At 42.6% G+C, this 18,723-nt stretch overlaps 1 protein-coding gene across 15 annotated transcripts in view; it reads right to left on the bottom strand.

The window, feature by feature from the left end:
• The window catches only part of SORBS1 (sorbin and SH3 domain containing 1), an 80,633-nt gene that overhangs the window by 21,428 nt on the left and 40,482 nt on the right, over positions 1 to 18,723 (bottom strand). For 13 of the 15 annotated variants that reach the window (XM_059821476.1, XM_059821485.1, XM_059821486.1 and 10 more), the window contains 7 exons: positions 16,714 to 16,828; positions 13,415 to 13,498; positions 9,430 to 9,495; positions 8,744 to 8,845; positions 7,353 to 7,402; positions 4,244 to 4,419; positions 330 to 415 (listed from right to left, as the gene is read on the bottom strand). In XM_059821476.1, coding sequence (XP_059677459.1) covers positions 330 to 415; positions 4,244 to 4,419; positions 7,353 to 7,402; positions 8,744 to 8,845; positions 9,430 to 9,495; positions 13,415 to 13,498; positions 16,714 to 16,828 — 679 coding nt within the window. The remainder of the gene's footprint in view (positions 1 to 329; positions 416 to 4,243; positions 4,420 to 7,352; positions 7,403 to 8,743; positions 8,846 to 9,429; positions 9,496 to 13,414; positions 13,499 to 16,713; positions 16,829 to 18,723) is intronic. The other 2 variants (XM_059821480.1, XM_059821482.1) reach the window with 2 other exon arrangements.

Here is an 18,723-nt window from a genome sequence, read left to right as displayed (position 1 = left end):
CTTTATCTGTGAGTATTGGGGTGTTGTACCACATCTCACATACATCTCCAACCTTTTTACATTCTTTAAAGTCCCCATATATCATTTCTTGCAATTGACAAGAACTATCAGGTTCATTTTAAACAAAAGCCAAATTGGACTACACATTATACATTAAATCAGTGGCAGAGGCAGTATTAAAATTAAAACATACTACTTCCAGCTTGTTGCTCTAACTTCCAATATACATAGCCACGGACATACAAGCTGTCCTTAAATAAGACTGAATGCTATACTTCTTGTATGTAGAGCTGCTACAACTGTTATTAGGCCATAAAGGAGGGCATTACCTCTTTATCATCATGCCGTCTGCGGATAATTTCTTCTGGAGTTTCCATGTAATCAACTGGTGCAAAATGCCTTGGTGATTCTGAATCTACTTCGAAACAACATAAGGAAGTTAAAATACAGATGGATTTATCTAGCATAACCAGAAAGGAAAAAAATAGGTATTTTTAAACAATTTGTTTCCATTACGACAGTAAGGATTCTCAATTGCCATTGACCAAATTGCCAATCAGATGTTGATAATTTATCCGTTTTCATTTTTTTCCCTTTTGGGCTGTACTTGTGAACAAAGATCCAAAAACAGGGAGAAAATAACAGTAGGGAAAGAGTAAAGACATAGAAGGACTTTGTGAAGAAAAGATTCGCTGCCATCAAAGTACGATTTGGCATTTTACTGTTGAGAAAAGTTTAATACATACACGCACACACACACAACTAGACCTTGAGAAACTGCTCCTTAAAGCAAATAATCTGGGTTTGTTTTATATTCCCATGTGCGCAAATGATACAGGACTAGAAATATCTCATATTGAGATTCTTGCATCCCTGGAGTTGCTTGAAAGACAAACTGAACCCGATGTGATTAGAAAGGCAGCAGAAATTGTTTCTCAGAAGTGCAGCTGTTAACAAGTCCTGAACAAAAATGCTCAGCAAGACACGCAAAGGACGTTAGACACACCAGGGGAAAAAACAGAGAGAGTCAGGGGATGCAAAGATGGGGAGCAAAAATGCAAGGGTTGTGGAAGAAAAGGGGAGGAGAAAGGAAAGCAAGAAGACAGATGAAGGGACACTGGTAAAGAACACAAAAAGCCACCTCCTAGGTACGTCCCAACTTCACTTTGCGGGTTGTTGTTTGTGTCCAGGCTGTGACAGAGGGCATATGGAACAGGGTTCCCATTGTTTAAGGAGTCAGGAGTGTCAGCCTGGCCCATGAAGCTATCTTGGCCAGATCCCACGGTGGGGAAGTAGCTAAGCCTCTCCACAATGTCAAAGGAAGACAGGCGCCTGGGGGCTAGAGGCCTGCTTCTGGAGCACAGTTGGTGCTGGGAGTGGTGACTCTTGTCTCCTATGCTCCCCTGCAGCTGTATGGGGTCATCTGGGTTCTCAGGGCTGGGCACTGCCGGGCTTCCCGGGCAGTCTGGGGGTGGAGTCCTGGAGGATTTGTGTTGGAAGGGCTTTTTCAATCGGAAGGGGAGCGGGCTCATTAGGTAGACATTTCTGGGGAGCATGTGTCTGTCCCCATAGACATCCCCTTTGGAATCAGGGTTCCTGGAGGCCTGCTGCTGCTCATGCCTTCGTATGGTAGTGAACCTGGTGTAGGAAGCTGGGCATGTGCCTTTGCATCTGTTGATTTTATGCTTCTGAGGCCCATTGAGGTTGCTGCTGCCGCTGTCATTGGATGCATTTGAGAGGAGATCTATCTCATCTGTGCAAGCAGAAAGTGTGTCCATAGGGATTGCATCACTGACATCTGAAGCCGTATCCTCCACATTGCTGCAGGAGCGGGAAGATTTATCTGCCAAGCTGGCAGCATCCTTCTCTTCTTGGTGTGCTTTCGGCAGATCCAGAAGAAACTCTGCAGAGTAGGCAGAACTCAGACAAGTTTTAGATTGGAGAGAAGTGGTGAATTTGTTTTGTCCGGTGGAAAAGTCAAGCGAGGGCATTGATCGGGATCTCTGGATCAGCTGCTCAAAGGCACTGATACGGGAGGAAACGGTGTGTTTGGGGATCTGCTCTGAATCCTCTCGACTAAGGCTATGCTCCATCCTGTCCTTTGCTTCATTCTCAAACTGAGATGCAATATCCCTCACGCTGCAGGACGAGACTGTGTCCAAATAGATCCTGGACCGGTTGATCTGGTGCATGTCTTTATACAGCATTGTAAACTCCATCCCACTCTTCCTGGAGGCAGGGAACAGGTAGCTTTTCCTAGAGTTGGTGCCATACTCCTGCAGGCTCATGGTACTGCCGGATTTGATGGCATACTCCTGCTTTGACTTCATCAGCATGTTTTCTATGCTTTCCCCTATGTCTACCATGAAAGCTTTTTTATTATCAAACAAGGCCATGGAGCTACGAAGGTTTTCGCAGCTTTGAGCTTTCTCATGAGACAGCAAGATACCCTTCTTGTCCTGTATAAGAGCAGCTGGAGCTGCTAGTTTGGGTTTGAATTTAGAAGGGAGGATTTCAGTAATGCAGGCTTTTGCAGCTGATAAGGGCTTCTTATGTTTACATGCGTGACCTAACATACCGGTATGACTAGCGTTAAAGGTTCGGCTATTAACTGAAGAGGGTGCAGTCATATGAGCATTCCCACCTTTACGATCCACTGGTAAGCATGCAGAATAAAATAAATACAACCTGTTAGCTTAAGTGCTAGAAAGCTATTGAGAAAGGAGAAAGAACATGCTTGGATTTCATAAAATGCACTTTAAAGAAACAAAGTTCCAAAACATAAAGAAAAGCAGGAAGAAACTGCACAACAAGCCACGCTTACAGGAGCAGGTGAAGTGCTGCTAACATCCCTAAAACAAGAGGCTTGGCCAGAAGCAGATCTGAAGCACTTTGAAGGTACCCTCCTAAAAAGTGCTAAGCATCATCAGCTTCCAGGGAAGCTACGGCACCATGGAAAAGGGTAGCTGAACTCTGGGCAGGATCAGGGTGTCAGCAAGAATGCAGAGGCACTCATGTTGCAAAAATGGCTTAATACTAAGCCTGTAATCACACCTACTATGGTCTCACCACAGTGCTTGCCAAACAGTTTATTCCTGGGAGGGAGAAGACAATCAGTAGCTGAGTGTGGTAGCACAAGCAGGCCACATCAGCTGGTCTTGCCCAAGAGCTGTCTGTTTAGAGATTCCCCATACTAGGAATAAGCTGAGTGTCCTTCAGACAATGTGATTGGCCATGTTTGCTTTAAAAATCAAGGAGTCAGATCAGGACATTATCTTTTTTTAAAGTTAGATCCAGTCTGGGTTCAGCTTAGGCTGCAGATTTTAGGTCTGTGTCCAATTTGAGTTCAAACTCAAATGTCATAATAACCATTCAGGTTCAATTGCAGTTTGGGGAACAATAACTGTTTGAACAGATTTTTTTGGTTTGGATCCAGTTTGACTGCCTGCCCTACAGGCCTGACATAATGCTGAAAAACAGCTGGAAGACAGAGACAGAGAGAGACCTTTTTGGTGCAACGTACTATTTTTAGGGAGAGCAGTTCAGAAACGCAACACATTCCTTCCTCAGTCCTCTCCCCATCTCAAGCCATTTTTAGGTTGAAGTTGGCTCAGAGAAACATTCCCCAGTACAACTGCCTGATGGGAGTCAGGCTCTTCCTTGAAGATTAGAGTCCACAACGGAGGGAGGAAAGGGGAGGAGATACAGTGGTCTCTGCTGCCTCACTGTCTCTGAGCCTGCAGGGCATTGCTGGTTCAGTGTCCCATGCATTCTCTGCATACCCCTCACAGGCAGGAGGCTGTGGAGCACATGGCGCCAGCTACATCAGGGTAGCCAGGCCAGCAGACATGGTGTGGCCTGCTGCAATACTGCAGCAAGAAGAGCAGAAAAGGCAGGGAAGGGCTCTAGCATGGCAAGGCAGTGAGAGCGGATGGATAGCAAGGCTAGCCTGAGGACTCTCGAGGAAGAGTATGAGGGTGTGGTGTGCAGCTGAGGTGCTGGATGAAGAGAGCTGGTCCATGTTAGGATAAGGAACCTGGATCAGATAAAGGGGTCATGAAAAATTTTGGCCAGTGTGGGCTGAGAGAAAAAAGGAGGGAAAACTGGGGATGGCAAAGAGGAAGGACAGGGGAAACCTCAACTGGCTTGAATAGGACTCTAAACCCTGCAGCAGTTTGCCCCATATCACCTGGCTTTTGATGCTCTGAAGAATGGAGAAGAGGTTAGTGCCCTGACCACCTACCTTTTGTGGAAGCAGAGCTAGAAGGTCGCTTGAGACCACTCAGCCCCTGGAATGGGATATCTCCACCTTCCAGTACACTCTTGTAAATTTGCCTTTCATTCTCCAAGCCAGCGGGGTCCCCCAGTGCTGGTTCTGACTCCCTCTTCACTGCATGGTAGTTGGGTGAATATGTGGAGCTGGAAAACACAAAAAAAGGGGAGGGACACCAGTGGGTCACTTCTGTTTGCTGAGAGCTTAGTGCAAAGTAAGAGAAAAACACACTTGTGAACCCAGAATAGACTGTGTATGAAGAACTGGTGCTGAATGAAGAGGTTATGAATACATTGGGATAATGTTCTAGGTTTGGCACTACCATAGCATACCTGAGGGAACTCTCCCAGCTCAGTCCCCCAGAAAACAGGCAGCAGGAAACCACTCCTCCTTTATTTTACAGATGAGACAACAGAGTCACAGAGCAGATGCATGATTTCTTTGCAGACACAAAGAAATTCATTGGCTGGCTGAAAGTAGCACAAATATCTTCCAGCTCCCAGTCCTCTCTCCTGAAACACTAGCCATGCCCGTCACCTGCTTACAGAGTACAGCTGCTCAGGAGTTCATCTCAACCCGTTCAGCCTCCCAGTTAACACTATAGTTCAAGACTCCCTGAGCAATTTCTCAAGCCCATTAGTGAGGGACCATGCAGAGAAACAATAGTACGGGGCTATACACACTACTGTTTTAAACGCCAAAGAAATTTCCAAATGTGTACAGTTCTGCTCAGCTTTGCCTCAGCCTTCCACTACAGGGAATGAAAAATCCTGGACTCTAGGACTACCATGCAGATATATAAACAAAACGCTGGTAAAATGAGTACAGTTTTAATTTCTTAGGCCTTTAAAGACTGGATATTTATTACAAATCTCTTTCCTCAGTCATGAATCTAAGCAGAAGCATGCCCTCGCATCTGATTTCTAGATTTCACTGTTTTCTCTCTAAAAGAATAACTGACAATGCCATGGTATAAATGACCTTTCCACGTACAAAGGACTTACTGAGCAATCAGGCAGACAATGTTTTCCTAAAAGCTAAGCTCATCTGATACCAGTTCTTGTGCTCAACCAGGCTCTTCAGAATAAGATGCAGTCTCACATAAAGCTATTCTGGGGCCAAAGTATGATTGCTGGAAAGTTTGAAAAAAATAAAAAAATAGGGCATTTGCCAATTCACGGAAACATTTTGAAAGCTGTTTTCCATCCTGATGTCCAGGAGTGATTCAAATTTATGTGAGTGTGGAAATGCTTGTGGTTACGCCTGCTTGTTGTGGATAAGTTTGTACATGCATCTGTTTATTTTGGATAGATGCTGTCCTTATGGGGTAAACAGAAAGCTTTCAAACACATCAGAGGATGCTATGGAGGTAGAATTACACAATGTCTGGATCACAAAAAAGATTTAAGTTTCCGGACAAGGAAAACCAGCTCATATGCGGTCCCATAAATTACTTTCTGGAGTAAAAGCTCCTGAAAAGTACCACGAAAGAGAAAGGGAATACTGTCGCTTTTTCAAGAGAGGCAATGATCAAACAGATCCATAGCTACAGAGCTATTGTGTCTTATGGGGGTTATCCCAGAGCCTCTCTTTGTCAGGTTCCCGAGAAAGCCCTGCCAGTTGCTGCAGGGAATAATGACTGCCCTGAGGTTCCTCACCTGGGAGGTTAAAACATTTTAGCCTAGTTGTTAAAAAACAAAGGGTTAAGATGATCCTCCTTTGGGAATACACCTGGGGGAGAGAGAGAAGGCATTTGGCAGAGTCTCTTTTCTGGTTGCTCCCTTACTAGGGCCAGCAAGCAGTACTCTATTAGGGCCAAGGCAGTCTGCAAGATCAGAATCAGGTGAACGGAGGGAAGAGCAACGCTACAAAAAAGACAATAAACTCCAGGTATCTTTTCTCCCTGCTCCCTAAAGGCAGAGCAGGGAAGAATGTGTGACTCCACTGGGCCTTGTTGTGCTCCATTCCCAGCCTACCCAGACTGGTTCCCCTCCACTGGCTCAGATGCTGGCACTCCTGCATGCTTTGGGGGGCATCAGAAAGGGCACAGACAGTGCTGCCGTGGGCAGAAACCTCACCAGTCTTTGGCAAATACAAGCTATTTATGCTGATCTCTGAGATTTCCATTTATTTTATTGCTCTCTCCCCACCAAAACAAAACTAAACAGCCATAGCAGCAACCAACAAAAGGCAGCAGTGTGCGAATGAACACAGACAGAAGGGAAATGAGTTTAAAGAAGTACAGGAGACCTCTAAAACAGCCCCAGAGGGGTGGTGAACACACGTGATATTAATGGGCATGTGGAGAAGAACATGCCTTTCCTAACAAACCATCCATGCAGAGGGGATCACTATACCTACGGACAACATTAAGCACTTGGTCCAATTACAAGGAGCAGCAGGTTCACAGCAGGAGCTGGCTCCACAGCTCAACTAACTCATTATGGCTCAAGTAACTCAGCACAGCTCAGCATCTTGCTCTGGATTTTTTTTTTTTTTTGTGTTCCTCTTTTAAAACAAACCAGCTTCATGTATAACTCATTTAGACAAAGTATACTGTTTATTACATATTCCTCCCGAAAAGCAGTGCCATATTACATCTTTGAAAGTTACTGCTACCACTGTGCCCTTCCTGGAAGCTGGAAAATTATTGCTTTCCATCAACAGCATCCTTTTGATCTGGTGCACATAACTGGGAATATCTAACAGGACCCAATCTATCACACATGTGTAACAAAAACAAATAAAGTTACTTGCATGACATTACAGTCAATTTGCAAACTTCATCAAGATGGAGTTAAAGGTCTGTTTGTTTTTCTTAGAGTCACTGCTTAGCACAATCAGGAATTCTTATCTAGACAATGCAATCACTCATGTAATCACTTCAAAATTCATTCAAGATCAAAGAGCATATATTGTACCTGGACTCATCCAAAGCACTTGTATAATTCTCATGGTACATGCATTTGTCTATATCCATCACCAAAAAATAAAGCAAACCCATTTCCAATGCCCTAAACCCTGTCCTACATGCCCTTAGACTGTAAAAGAGACATCAAAAAGCAATTGGAAAACTTACTAGGAAGAATGGTCTGTGGAAGTTTCCAGAGGAGTAACACCTGCTGTATTCTGCAAAAGTCCAAACAAAGGAGTCATTGATACGCACTTACATGTGAGGAGAAAGAAAAAGGCTTGCTTAAGTAATTTTCCATCTATTGCGTGAATATTAGCCTTTAGGAGACATTTAGCTTTAAGTCTAAATGCAATTTAAGCTGTCAATATCTTTGCAGAAAAGCGTCAGTTTTCCTGAGTTCCTTCAGGGCAGTGACAGGTTTTTAGCACAGCCGATGCCTTTTCTCAGTGCCTATTCTTTTGTCTGCAAATGAGTCATTGTGAATGAAGCCAAAAGCAAGAAGAGATAACCAGCTGGGCCATGACCAGGATACTCATGCTCATAATTATTTCCCCAAGCTTTTCCCCCAACCCATCACTGCCCGCCTTTGCTTTAAAGGTATATAACATTTTTGCAGCACAATACATTCCTCAGCGTTCAAAAAAATATCAAAGCACTAACAAGAAAAGCAATGTTTCAGTTCAGTTTCCTTACTTAAGAGAAGCAATGCCAGCTGCACAGGTTCAATAGCAAAAGCCAGTTCTTATCCGCTTGCTTTAAATCCATCTAACACTTCCTATGCACATTATTTAAAAAATTGAAGGCAATTTTAGAAGAAATGCTCTATTTGGTGTCCCCTCATATATCTGAGGATTCCTATGTAGGAAGAAAAAGCAAATCTTGGGTTTGAAAAAGCCGCTTTTTCAAGTCCTGGTGAAATGCCGCAGCTTCAAAAAAAATCATCAACAACAGAAATCAATAGAAAAAATGGCGTGTTACCAAATTAATCTATCATTTCATGGTTCGGGTCCTGCAGACCCTGGAAACAGCAGCAGCAGCTGACCTGCCCTAGGTGGCCATGGCAAGGTGCAGCGTAAGGAAAATTGTGTAAAATCTCTTGGGAATATCCAAATCTTGGGTAGGCGTGAGCTCCTTAGCAGAGAGCAGGGCTTGTATGAAGGGAGCATAGATGGCAACACGCTTGAAAGGCACGAGATGATGACGTGATGCCAACAAAGAATTTTAAGCTGATTGCTGCTGCCTATTCATGTGAAAAATAGAGAGGTTTTTTTTGCAGACACTGAACTCAAAACCCTAAAAGGGGGGTGAGGGTGGGGGTGGGGGGCAGCTGAACAGGAACAGGGGAGAGAGGAAATCATTGTATCTGAAATGGATTTCAAGCCGGATTTCTCAGCATCACGTTCTATTATTTCTGACAGCGACACAGCAAGCCATGCAGTCAGAACGGTCAGAACCATTATTTATCCCAACCTCATTTAATAATCATCCAGCAGTGAATAGATTAGAGCAGCGAGTTTGGAAACAGGGATTGGCAGCATGAAAAGAATAGGAAATACCTTCTGTGGCTTTTTATGTGGCGCTTTATAAAGCTTCTCCATTTTTTCTAAATCTGCCTCTAACTCAGTCTGGTAGAGGTAGAGGTCTTTTTCTAGATCAGTCTGGTTAAAGAAGGAGAAGAAGAATGGGAAAATAATGCTTAGGGTTAGGGGAAACCAAAGGAATGTTAATTTTGGAAAAAAAAAAGCGAGCCTTTTTAATTGAAAAAAGACAAAGGTGGTAGGGACAATACACAGAAATTCACTAGTAATTAATCATGTTTCAATCATTACAGAGGAAATAGTTTTAGGCATTTAACATTCAAAATTAAGAGATGCACAGGCCTGCCAGAATCTAATTCTACAAACCATAAAGTTATAAAACCCACCTGTAAAAAAAAAAAAAAAGATACTGTAACAATATGCAATATGCTGTTAGTATAATTGTCACTGCAAGTCAAGATAGCAAAACCACCACTCTAAATTATGGCTGATTATGCTTTAAGAATTGTTTATTAAATCAATTTACTAGCTACTTAATTGTTAGGCTAATGCGCTCAAACCCAATTAAAAAAAATCACTCACAAGCACACAAAACCCAAGCAATGCTACCAGACAAAAAAAAAAAAAAAAAGGAAAAAGAAAATCACATACACACATACATACGCGCTAGATGCTGTAGTACAACATACGTGAGACACAATTACCTTTCTATCCTCTCTAGTAAGGATAGAGCAATCTCCAGGAGTATAATCCCAAATCTTTTTTGGAGGCTGATGGAAAGCAGAGGAAGGAAATGAGGAAATGAAGATAAGGAAAGACATCACAGAGAATATGGAAACTGGATTAAAACAGAAGGGAAATACAATAGGGCATTTGCATCAACACTGAAAATAAATTAAAAAAAAACACAACAGAGAAAGAGAGATAGAAAGAGGGATAAATCTGCTATAGCACAAATATCAAGAGATCATGGGAGGCAAAAGGGAGCATACATGCAGTCTGGAAGGGTCTGTTTTAAGTAGTGTTTGAGGAAATTTTTATTTTTGCAAGGTGCTCTAAGGGATTTTGGACTCTCTAGAGGGAGCCCACAGCTGGTGGTTAAAGCATTCTTAACACAAAACCAAAACAAAACAGGGAAAAAAACACACAGTCATAAAAAGCATTTGTTTTGCTCATTCCTCTCTTCAAAAGGAAAGGGTAAAAACAAGGGCCTTTGATAAAGAAAAGGGAGAATCTTTCCCATCCCCACCAGACTATGAATACATACCATGTGAACAAATGGCTGAATTTCCAGGGGTGGCATTGTGGGGCAATGAGAATGCAGAGTTGTTATTTTTTATTTCACTGGTTCAGGGGTTTGTTTGTGGGGGTTTTTGGTGGAGAGAGTGGAACACACGGAAGCTTGGGAACTAGTTATTTAAAATGTACCCTATAAGTGAAGGTGCCAATTTCAAAATAGGATTTTCCTGTTTGGATGCACATGTAAATATCAGGGAGGATTATTCAAAGTGAAAGACCTTTGTCCTGACACTCCTATCCAAATAATGCCACTCTAATAGCCTCATTTCACCAGGTATGCACCTCTCAGCGATATGCTCAAAGAGAATTTGTTCTTACTTTGTGAAATCAGAATACATTTGCTCTGTTTCCAAACAAAAATAACCTCAGCTGGCTAGCAAGCTTAGCATCATCCTATATGTCCATACTGACTTCTGTGACCAGATTATTAAAGTGCCTCCAAGCCACTGACAGGGAATCTCCCAGGCTCAGTCTATCAAAGGTGAGATCGAGCTACAACACTTGGGTCTTGGTCCAAATTCCTTTCTAGATTGTCTGGATCTGTAGTTTGGATCTGTCCCACTTTACATTCGGACAGCCACTGTGTGGATGCAAACACTGAATACCTATTTCTTATCCATCAGATCAGCAGCTGCAGGGGGGTAGATGGTGTTGCAAAGATTTAGGTCTGAGATTTGGAGGGAGGAACTGGAGAGAAGGAGGTGAGAAGGCAGGACATGAACCCCCTTTTCCAGCCCCCTGCTTCTCCATTTATAGCAAAGAGCTTACTCATTACCATCTCATGAAGGGCTGGGAGAAAGTGCCCATGTGTGTGATCCTGCAATCACAGTGGAAGACAACTGAGCTCTAGACTGACCAAATGTCAAGTTTTGTGGATGGGCTCCACGGAGCTGCAGAGCCATGGGTAAGGAGCAAGGAAGGCAGGCGCATGTGGGGATTCAGTCTCCGCAGCACACTGAAAAAGCATCCATGCTGCAGAGACTGATCTGCCTGCCTGCAGGGCATGCACCTGTCCATGGAGCTGCCCAGAAATGCATCTGGGATGCTGGTCCAGCAAAGTGTCGCTTCAGCTGCCCTAGGAAGCGCATGAGCTTTCCACAATGGGGAAAGCCCCATCCTGGTCATTCTGGTGTCTTTGGAGAGCAACACCCATAGGCTCACAAGAATCCTGTGCTCCCTTTTACCAGAGGTGTTTTCTGCCCACGTCATATAGTGGCAAATAAAGTCAAAAAGTCACAGGAAATGCGTGTAGAAGTACACATTATCTCCAGCACTGGAAAAAAACCTAGGACAAACAGAAAATCTTTGAAAATCCCAGGCGCTAGCAAACGTCAGTTGAAACTCTCTGGTTAGGCATGAGGCTTAGCCACTAGCTGGTCACAAAAATCTCGTCCCTTCATGACCGGAGTCAGCAAAGCCACAAAAGGCATGCTCTTCTGGCTGTGGTAATTAAGCTCAGAAGGAGCTTTGTTGAATTGCTGTCAGGTTCCAGAGCAGCTAGCTATAAAAGTCTGAGATGGCATCCTCAATTCAAGTGCCTGATGCTGAAGCACTATGTACCAAGTAGCACATTCAGGGGCTGGCATTGACCAGGGAGCATGATTGCATGGCTTTGGAGCTAGAGCAAGTTGATGTGGGATATCATTTCAAGGCAAGCTGTAAGAAAGCCGCCCTTAACAACAGTGCCCTGAGCAAGGTGGGGAACTTGTCACCAGAACAGACGCTCCGCTGAACAAGAGATGGATTGCTGGTGTAGCCTGATATGCCCTCTTCTGAAGTAAGGCCAAGGCTGCACAAATGCACGCTTCTAAGGATCAGATATACCTTCACTTCTAGAAAGGCCCAAGGGCATAAATGTTCTCCTTTCTCTGATGTGTTTTCCATTAACTTACATGAACTCAAAGGATCATAGAGATGACAAACCTTCATTCATTGCAAGAGCATATGGCTATTAATTACATGGCAGCAAAGAGAAGCAGGTTTCTTCTCACTTTGTGGAAATCTTAAACCATAACAACTCGTGAAGGATTAAATCCTTATACTGACATCACTTAAAAGCCTCAGTGAGGTGGGATTTACCTGACTTCTACTGCCTAAAAGTCAGGGGGTCTCATCTCAAACACTGTTGAAGCTCCTTCGTTAGCTTAGGGTGGAAGGTCCATAGCTATAAAACATAGTTTTATATGACAGAATGGACTAGCCAGCCACTGTACATGTTTAGTTTTCAGCAAAAATTACTCCATTTCTATGATGTGATCAGACTGGGCACCCAACCTCAGGCAGCTACATTCTATGCAGAGGAGTTTTGTCACTTCTGTGAGAAAAAAGACAAGATTTAAAGAAAACCTGCTCTCTGGTGTCCATGTGCAGTTGCCTTTGAAGACAGTACTGAACCTTAAAACATATTTCTGTTTTGTTGTACATGCAGGGAAATCTCAGCAGCACTCAAAAATGGTGTACATGGGCATTTGACCGCTGACCAAAAGGAGAAACAAGCACTATACTTGAATAGATGTGAGAGGCCGATACTGACCTGTCCTGCAGTAAGAGTAGCTTATTAAACAGTATTTCATAATGAAGTTAATAGTGTTTAATCAGCAAGAACCAGGCCATAAAATACTGTAAAGTTACATTTTTTCCAGTAGCCATGACCACTGATGTGTTCCCTCCATCAAAATACCCTTTGTCCTATTGAATAATTAAGCTTTGCTTCATCTTTTTCCAGAGCGGGAAATCAAGGCTTTCCTCCCCTCCCCTCCGCCCTCCCCCAGTAACACAGCTCCATGTGAAAAGAAAGCACACTGTTCTCAGACTCCTTTGGTTTCAAGGAATGGCAAGGGCTATTCAATACAGACTGATGCACCCCATTTAGGCAATGGGCAGCTACATGCGTAAGGAAACGAGCAGGAAACAGGGTCATGATTTGTTATGGATAGCTGGAAATTACTGACCTACAGTTTACAAGCCAAGGCCAGGAATAAATGAGTGATTCTCCTTGACTTAAAGCTACCTAATCAGCTGTCCTAGATCTTGTTAGGCAGAGGGAGAATAAGGGCATTGAATAAGGACTTTCAATAATGAGAACAGGGCATTACTTCTAACATTAACAACAAAAATGTGGTTTGAACTATGGTGTGTGAAAAAACATTGCCTTGTTGATACACATGGCTGGAAAGTGGGGAATGTTTGTAAATGGCTTCAAAATACTTAGAGTGGTCACAAAACAGCTGCTTTACATCAGTACCAGGACGATGTTATGAACAATCACATTTTTAAATGAGTAAGGCAGCTGTTCCAGATTTAGGGTCTAGCAAAGAGATGTGACAATCATTAAAAAAAAAAAAAAAAAGGCAGGTTGACTTCATCGGTCATCGCAGCTAGCAAACTTACCGGTTTCCCAAACTCCAATTCCGAAAAGAATTTATACCAAGGTTCATTCTTTAAATCTATCTCTTCTGGGCTTATATCCCGAGTCTAAAGGAGTTGGTGATAAGGGAATGGAAGAAAGAGAAGGATAACATTATGCAAAGAATACACGGAAAGGGACTGTTAGAGATGCAGATCCCACGGTTTCCATTCTAAAATGTAGATATTAGCCTTATAATTTGGAATTTCTATAGCACCTCTCTCACAAAGGCCATGAACTGCTTTGCAAACATCAGTTAAGCCTAATGGCATCATTGTGAGCAACATGAATATGAATGAATTGCATTTTAAAGATCATGAGACCCACACAGAGAGAGATTATGCAGCTTGCCCAGAGTCACAGGGAGACTCAATGGAAGAGCTGGGAAGTCAACCAATCCCTCAGTCCTACTGTCAGACACTTCCATCGAGTGGAAGCTGCATATACTTTAAAAATTTTTTGTAATCTTCATTTGGTTAAGAAAGAGAGATTCAGTGAGACCTGAATCAAATACTGCATCTTTAACAGCACATGAATATGTGAGAAACCCTGTTCTATGCACTGCAAACAGAGTGAAAGGTGGTTTTCTAAATCAAAGGAGACACAAGTCAGAGAGAGCGCATCCCTGAAAGATCTCTGAAGCGATGGATAGAGAGACAATATTACTTGTTTCTTCACAAATAAATGTTAGAGAATTAGACAAAACTACAACAAAGGAAAATCAGACAGGACAGAAAACAGTACAGTTGAAAAGGAAATTCCCTTTTGTTCATACAATATGTTTTAATGAAACAAAAAGAGTTGAAACATTTGTAGCTGTTTAAAAACACTACTAGGGAGATAAGAGAATAAAGTCCATTGCTGAGGGTTATGAGGTGCCACTCTCCAAAAGATATCTAGCTAACTCTTGTATTTCAGTGTACCTAGTCTTAGACATAATGTATCTCAGTGCATTAAAAATATAAATACATTAAGTTTGATATGCCAGTGTGATCTCAGGTGCTCCATCACAACAAACGATGAGCCACACACATGCACAGAGGGCCAACACAAAGTGTCCTGATGCAAATCATCCTGTGATGGGGTTACTGAGGCAGGGGGGAGTTCCCAACAGTGCTGGGCTTTGCTAGATGTCCCAGACTCTGCCACACCCATTAGGTATCACAAAAAAAAGCTCTAGGACAAGAGCTCAGGATTGATGATGAAAGAGAGGCAATGCTTCAATCTGAAAGATAAATGGTTACATCATGTTTGACCTCCGATGGCCTGGAGGAAGATTTGGCTAGTCCTTAAAGGCAAAATAGAAGCAATGCCTCCATTTTGTTCTTTACTGCACTCCAACTAAAAGTACTCATCTTGTTATATAACTGCCTTTACATTTAAAAAAAGCCCACTGATGTCACCAGGAGGCTCTTCATTGCTCTGAAATGGTTTTGGATTGGGATTCTGATTGTCACAGGATTACCAGGAGATAGCCACAAATCTCCTGCAGCCTCCTTGAAAGATCTAGTTGCTAACCACTGTATTACTGTTGTATTTGATGAGACTGATGGAGACCATGAAGCCACTATTTCAAGACCTTAATTCTTCTGTGATGTATGGCTTGAAATTAAAGCTCAAAAAATAACATTGGAAGTAACACAGCTATCACATTCTTATTGTCTTTGATGAACTTTGTACAATTTTTTCTATTATGCTGATAATGGTCCTACTTGTGGCTTTTAGACTCCGATTCAACAGCTCAACTAGGTACCTGATGAAGTCTGAACATGTAAACAGGGCCATTGGTGATGACAGACATTTCGCAAAGGCTTAAGTACACAGATGAAGCAGGCCTTTTGCCACAAGGTTTAATCTTGGCTGTTTACCGTGAGACAAGATTGTCACTTAAGTCAGCAGAAATCGTACTCCAGGATGGACTGCAGGAATGGAGTTGTCATACCATGTTCAAACCACTCCTCACTGGCACTTCTCTAATGGGCTGAGACAATGCCCAGTAGGATCAAGAAAGAGTCATCCATCACCCATTCCAATAGGCACTAGGATCATGCTCCTATCAGGAGCAACTTTGTTGAAGTCAGTGAAGGGACATGGGTGTGAAAAGAAGTTGGTTGCAGGATCATCAAAAAGTGATGGACCTTGATTGCACTTGGAAGAAAAAAAACCCCACCATGATACTAAGAAGAAACATCAGGTCACAGGTCAGACTTGATTCTTACATTTCTATTGATTTAAATTGCTGTTCACTCTTGTGTAAAATCTTTGGCAGGTTTTTCAGGACCATTCCTTTACTTACTCCATGCTTGGATCAAATGCCTGAGCCGTTAAGGCACAAAGTCCAGTATACATTTGGAATCTCACATGCCATTAGTGCTTCTAATTGAATCCTTCAAATTAATGCCTATATAGAACAATTATATCTTTATGTACTAAACTGGCTATTCACTAGTAACCTCATTCAGGGTTTTCTAGCACTTACAGCGTCACACTTTTACCTCTGACAGACACCTTAAGTGAGCTGTGGTGATTTATGCAAGACTGGCTGACAGAGGTTAGTGCCACCTCTCTGCCCTGCCCCTTGCCAAGTGTTCTCAGCCAAGCCTGCAGAATGAGACTTTTGTATGTCACCTAGCTGTCACAGTTGACAGCACTACTTACTAATTCGAACTGAAATGGGTAACAGCTCACTTAATACTCCAGGTTACACACCAGAGTAGCTGGGGAGCCAGCTCACATTCAGTTCTGCCACCCCTGCCACAGAAGTGGTGAGATCTAGCTGAGGAAGAAAGCAGCCCAGGGCAGACAGCCATGTCCTAATGCACCTCAGAGGCATCCCGAGGCACATTACAGGCACTCTAAAAATTAGTCGTTCAGTGTTTAAAGCGTCAGAAGAACATAGAAACTGAACCATCCTGCTTTGTTGCATAATGCCTTCAACCCTCCTGCACCAACTAATGCGTGCCCTAGAAAAAGTACAGCTGGTAAAACAGCTGCTGAACAGGTCACAGTGTCAAACATGGATTAAAAACTAGGGTTAGTGATCCATACTTAACACAGAAAACAACACGTCCAAAAGGAATCCCCCTGGATCTTGCTTTATAGAGAACAAAAATGTTAGGAAGTTAAGCAAAACAGTTTTCAAAACAAAATATACAGGAAATACATCACATGAGCACTGCAATGTAAGCATAAGGTATCCTATCCAAATGGAACTGGACAAGCACTTGGGGAATATTTTACAATCACAGGATAAAGCCACAAACTAGGATAAAACAAACATTACCATCTTTTCATTGTTCAGAACTGAGGACTTCCCTGGCTGATAGTCATAAATGCTCCTGGGCTCTGCACGGTATTTTCTGGTGTCCACCTTCTTGTCTGGAGGCTCCCAATCAGTCCTGAGGAAAGAAAGATCAATTAACCCATACCACTGTGGTTTCCATAGGAGACAAGCACTTCCTTTTGACAGGCATCTTTCCCTGTTAATCATGGTTTAATCAGGGTATTTTTTTTAATCTAGGAAAGGAGCCTGCTGTAAGAGGAACAGTTCAGACAGGGCTCCAGACATATATTTTTTTTATCTATAGCAGGCAGAATTTGATACAGCTCAGCTGCTGAAACCACTGGAGCAGAAGGGGTTTATTCCAAGTACTTTTAATAAACTTCCAGACTTCTATATCTTTCCTGATTGGAAATAGCTTAGTGATGGGCTGCAACTAAGCTGACAAATATGAACATGTTCAAACTTTGAGCAGAACTCAGATTAAATCTCTTTTGCTAAACTTCTTAATTTCAGCCACATCACTGATTACTGGACTACTACTGCTCTGGATTCTGGGGGCACTCTGCGGTCCAAGAGGGGGTCTTTTCTAGAAACATGAATGAATTATCTCAGACTGGTATATCTAAAGATCGCTAAGTCCATTGACTATCCAAACCACTATAATTTTGTGCAGTGTCCACACTGGCACAGTTCAGACAACAGTAGTCACAAAACATTCAGGGTGTATATCCTACAATTCCCAGCTCCTCTGAAAAGCAGTATATTCAAACACCTCATGCAGAATAACCAATGCACCCCAAAAAGCGCAGAAATCAAGCCATTTAAGCTGGTAAACTAATTCTGATCTTGCTCTTGATATGTTCCCTTTGATGGGCAACGTTGTATGTGGATTCATCTCACCTAGCATCCATCAAACAAAAGTGAGGCATCTAACCAAAACTGCTGCTCCAGGTTTCCTCCCACTTACCCTACTGACCTGGTTTAGGATAGGAGCAACGCACTGAGTTGCCCAAACTCTCTCCACTGGCTTAGGAGAGACAGAAACAACCAATAAAAATTTTTAAATTTGGGGTTTTTTTTAAAATAAGGCATGATGACAGCCAAAATAACTGGCCTACAAACAGTGTACAAATTTCAACAAGGTTGATCTTTGCTGTCTAGAATAAACTTGATTGCTTAAGATTACAACCCCAGAGAAACTTCTCCCTGGTGAAACACTGTTTTGTCACTAGATAATAGGAAGCACTAATTATTGTAATCCTTTCACTTCTAAGAGTTTTTTCAGAGGGCCAATGTACTATGCCTTCAATTCCTGCATAAGGAAGACACATTCTATCAGCAAACTTTGTTTCCTGATCCAGTGGCCTGAGATACTCCCTGAATTAGCAATCTCAAATTATGGCATTGCTCATTTGAGGCAGCAAGTGAAAAACACTAAGAGCACGTGGAAGTTTGTGAGGGAGGGAGGATGGGTTCAAGAGCTGGGAGAATTCAGCAGGACATAAAGTATTCATTGCTCATTCTGCTTTCCCTTCATTTGGTAAACACATTCATTGCTGTTACAAAGAGGTTTAAAATACATGGTAATAAACAAAGCAAAAAATCAGGAGGGAAGTCATCTTGAAAGACCAGAAATGACACTGCTAACTAGAACCTACTTCCAATAAAGTTCATATGGGTGGGACTCCTCAGAGATGGAAAACATAACAAAACTTTTACCAAGGCTCAACATAAATACAAATTTTGCTTCTCTACAATTATTGCTACTTGCTTGTATTCTGAGGCGCCTTTACAGTGTCACACTGAGCCAAGAGTCTCCACTGCGCCTCTGTGGCATGACACCCAGGGAAACACTCCTCACCCAGACAGGAAACTATGCAACAGACTGTGTGATGCCCGGTAAAAAAAAAGACATACAAAATGGGGGACTAGGCTGTGACAATGAAGGTGTTCACTGCTGCCTCATAGAAGAGTCAGAGTCGAAACTACATCTCCACTTCCCCAAAAAAG

Source organism: Gavia stellata, chromosome 9 (genome assembly GCF_030936135.1).
Source record: "Gavia stellata isolate bGavSte3 chromosome 9, bGavSte3.hap2, whole genome shotgun sequence".
Lineage (NCBI taxonomy): Eukaryota > Metazoa > Chordata > Aves > Gaviiformes > Gaviidae > Gavia > Gavia stellata.
Note: the sequence above shows the minus strand (reverse complement) of the source record. Positions and strands in the feature narration are given on the sequence as shown.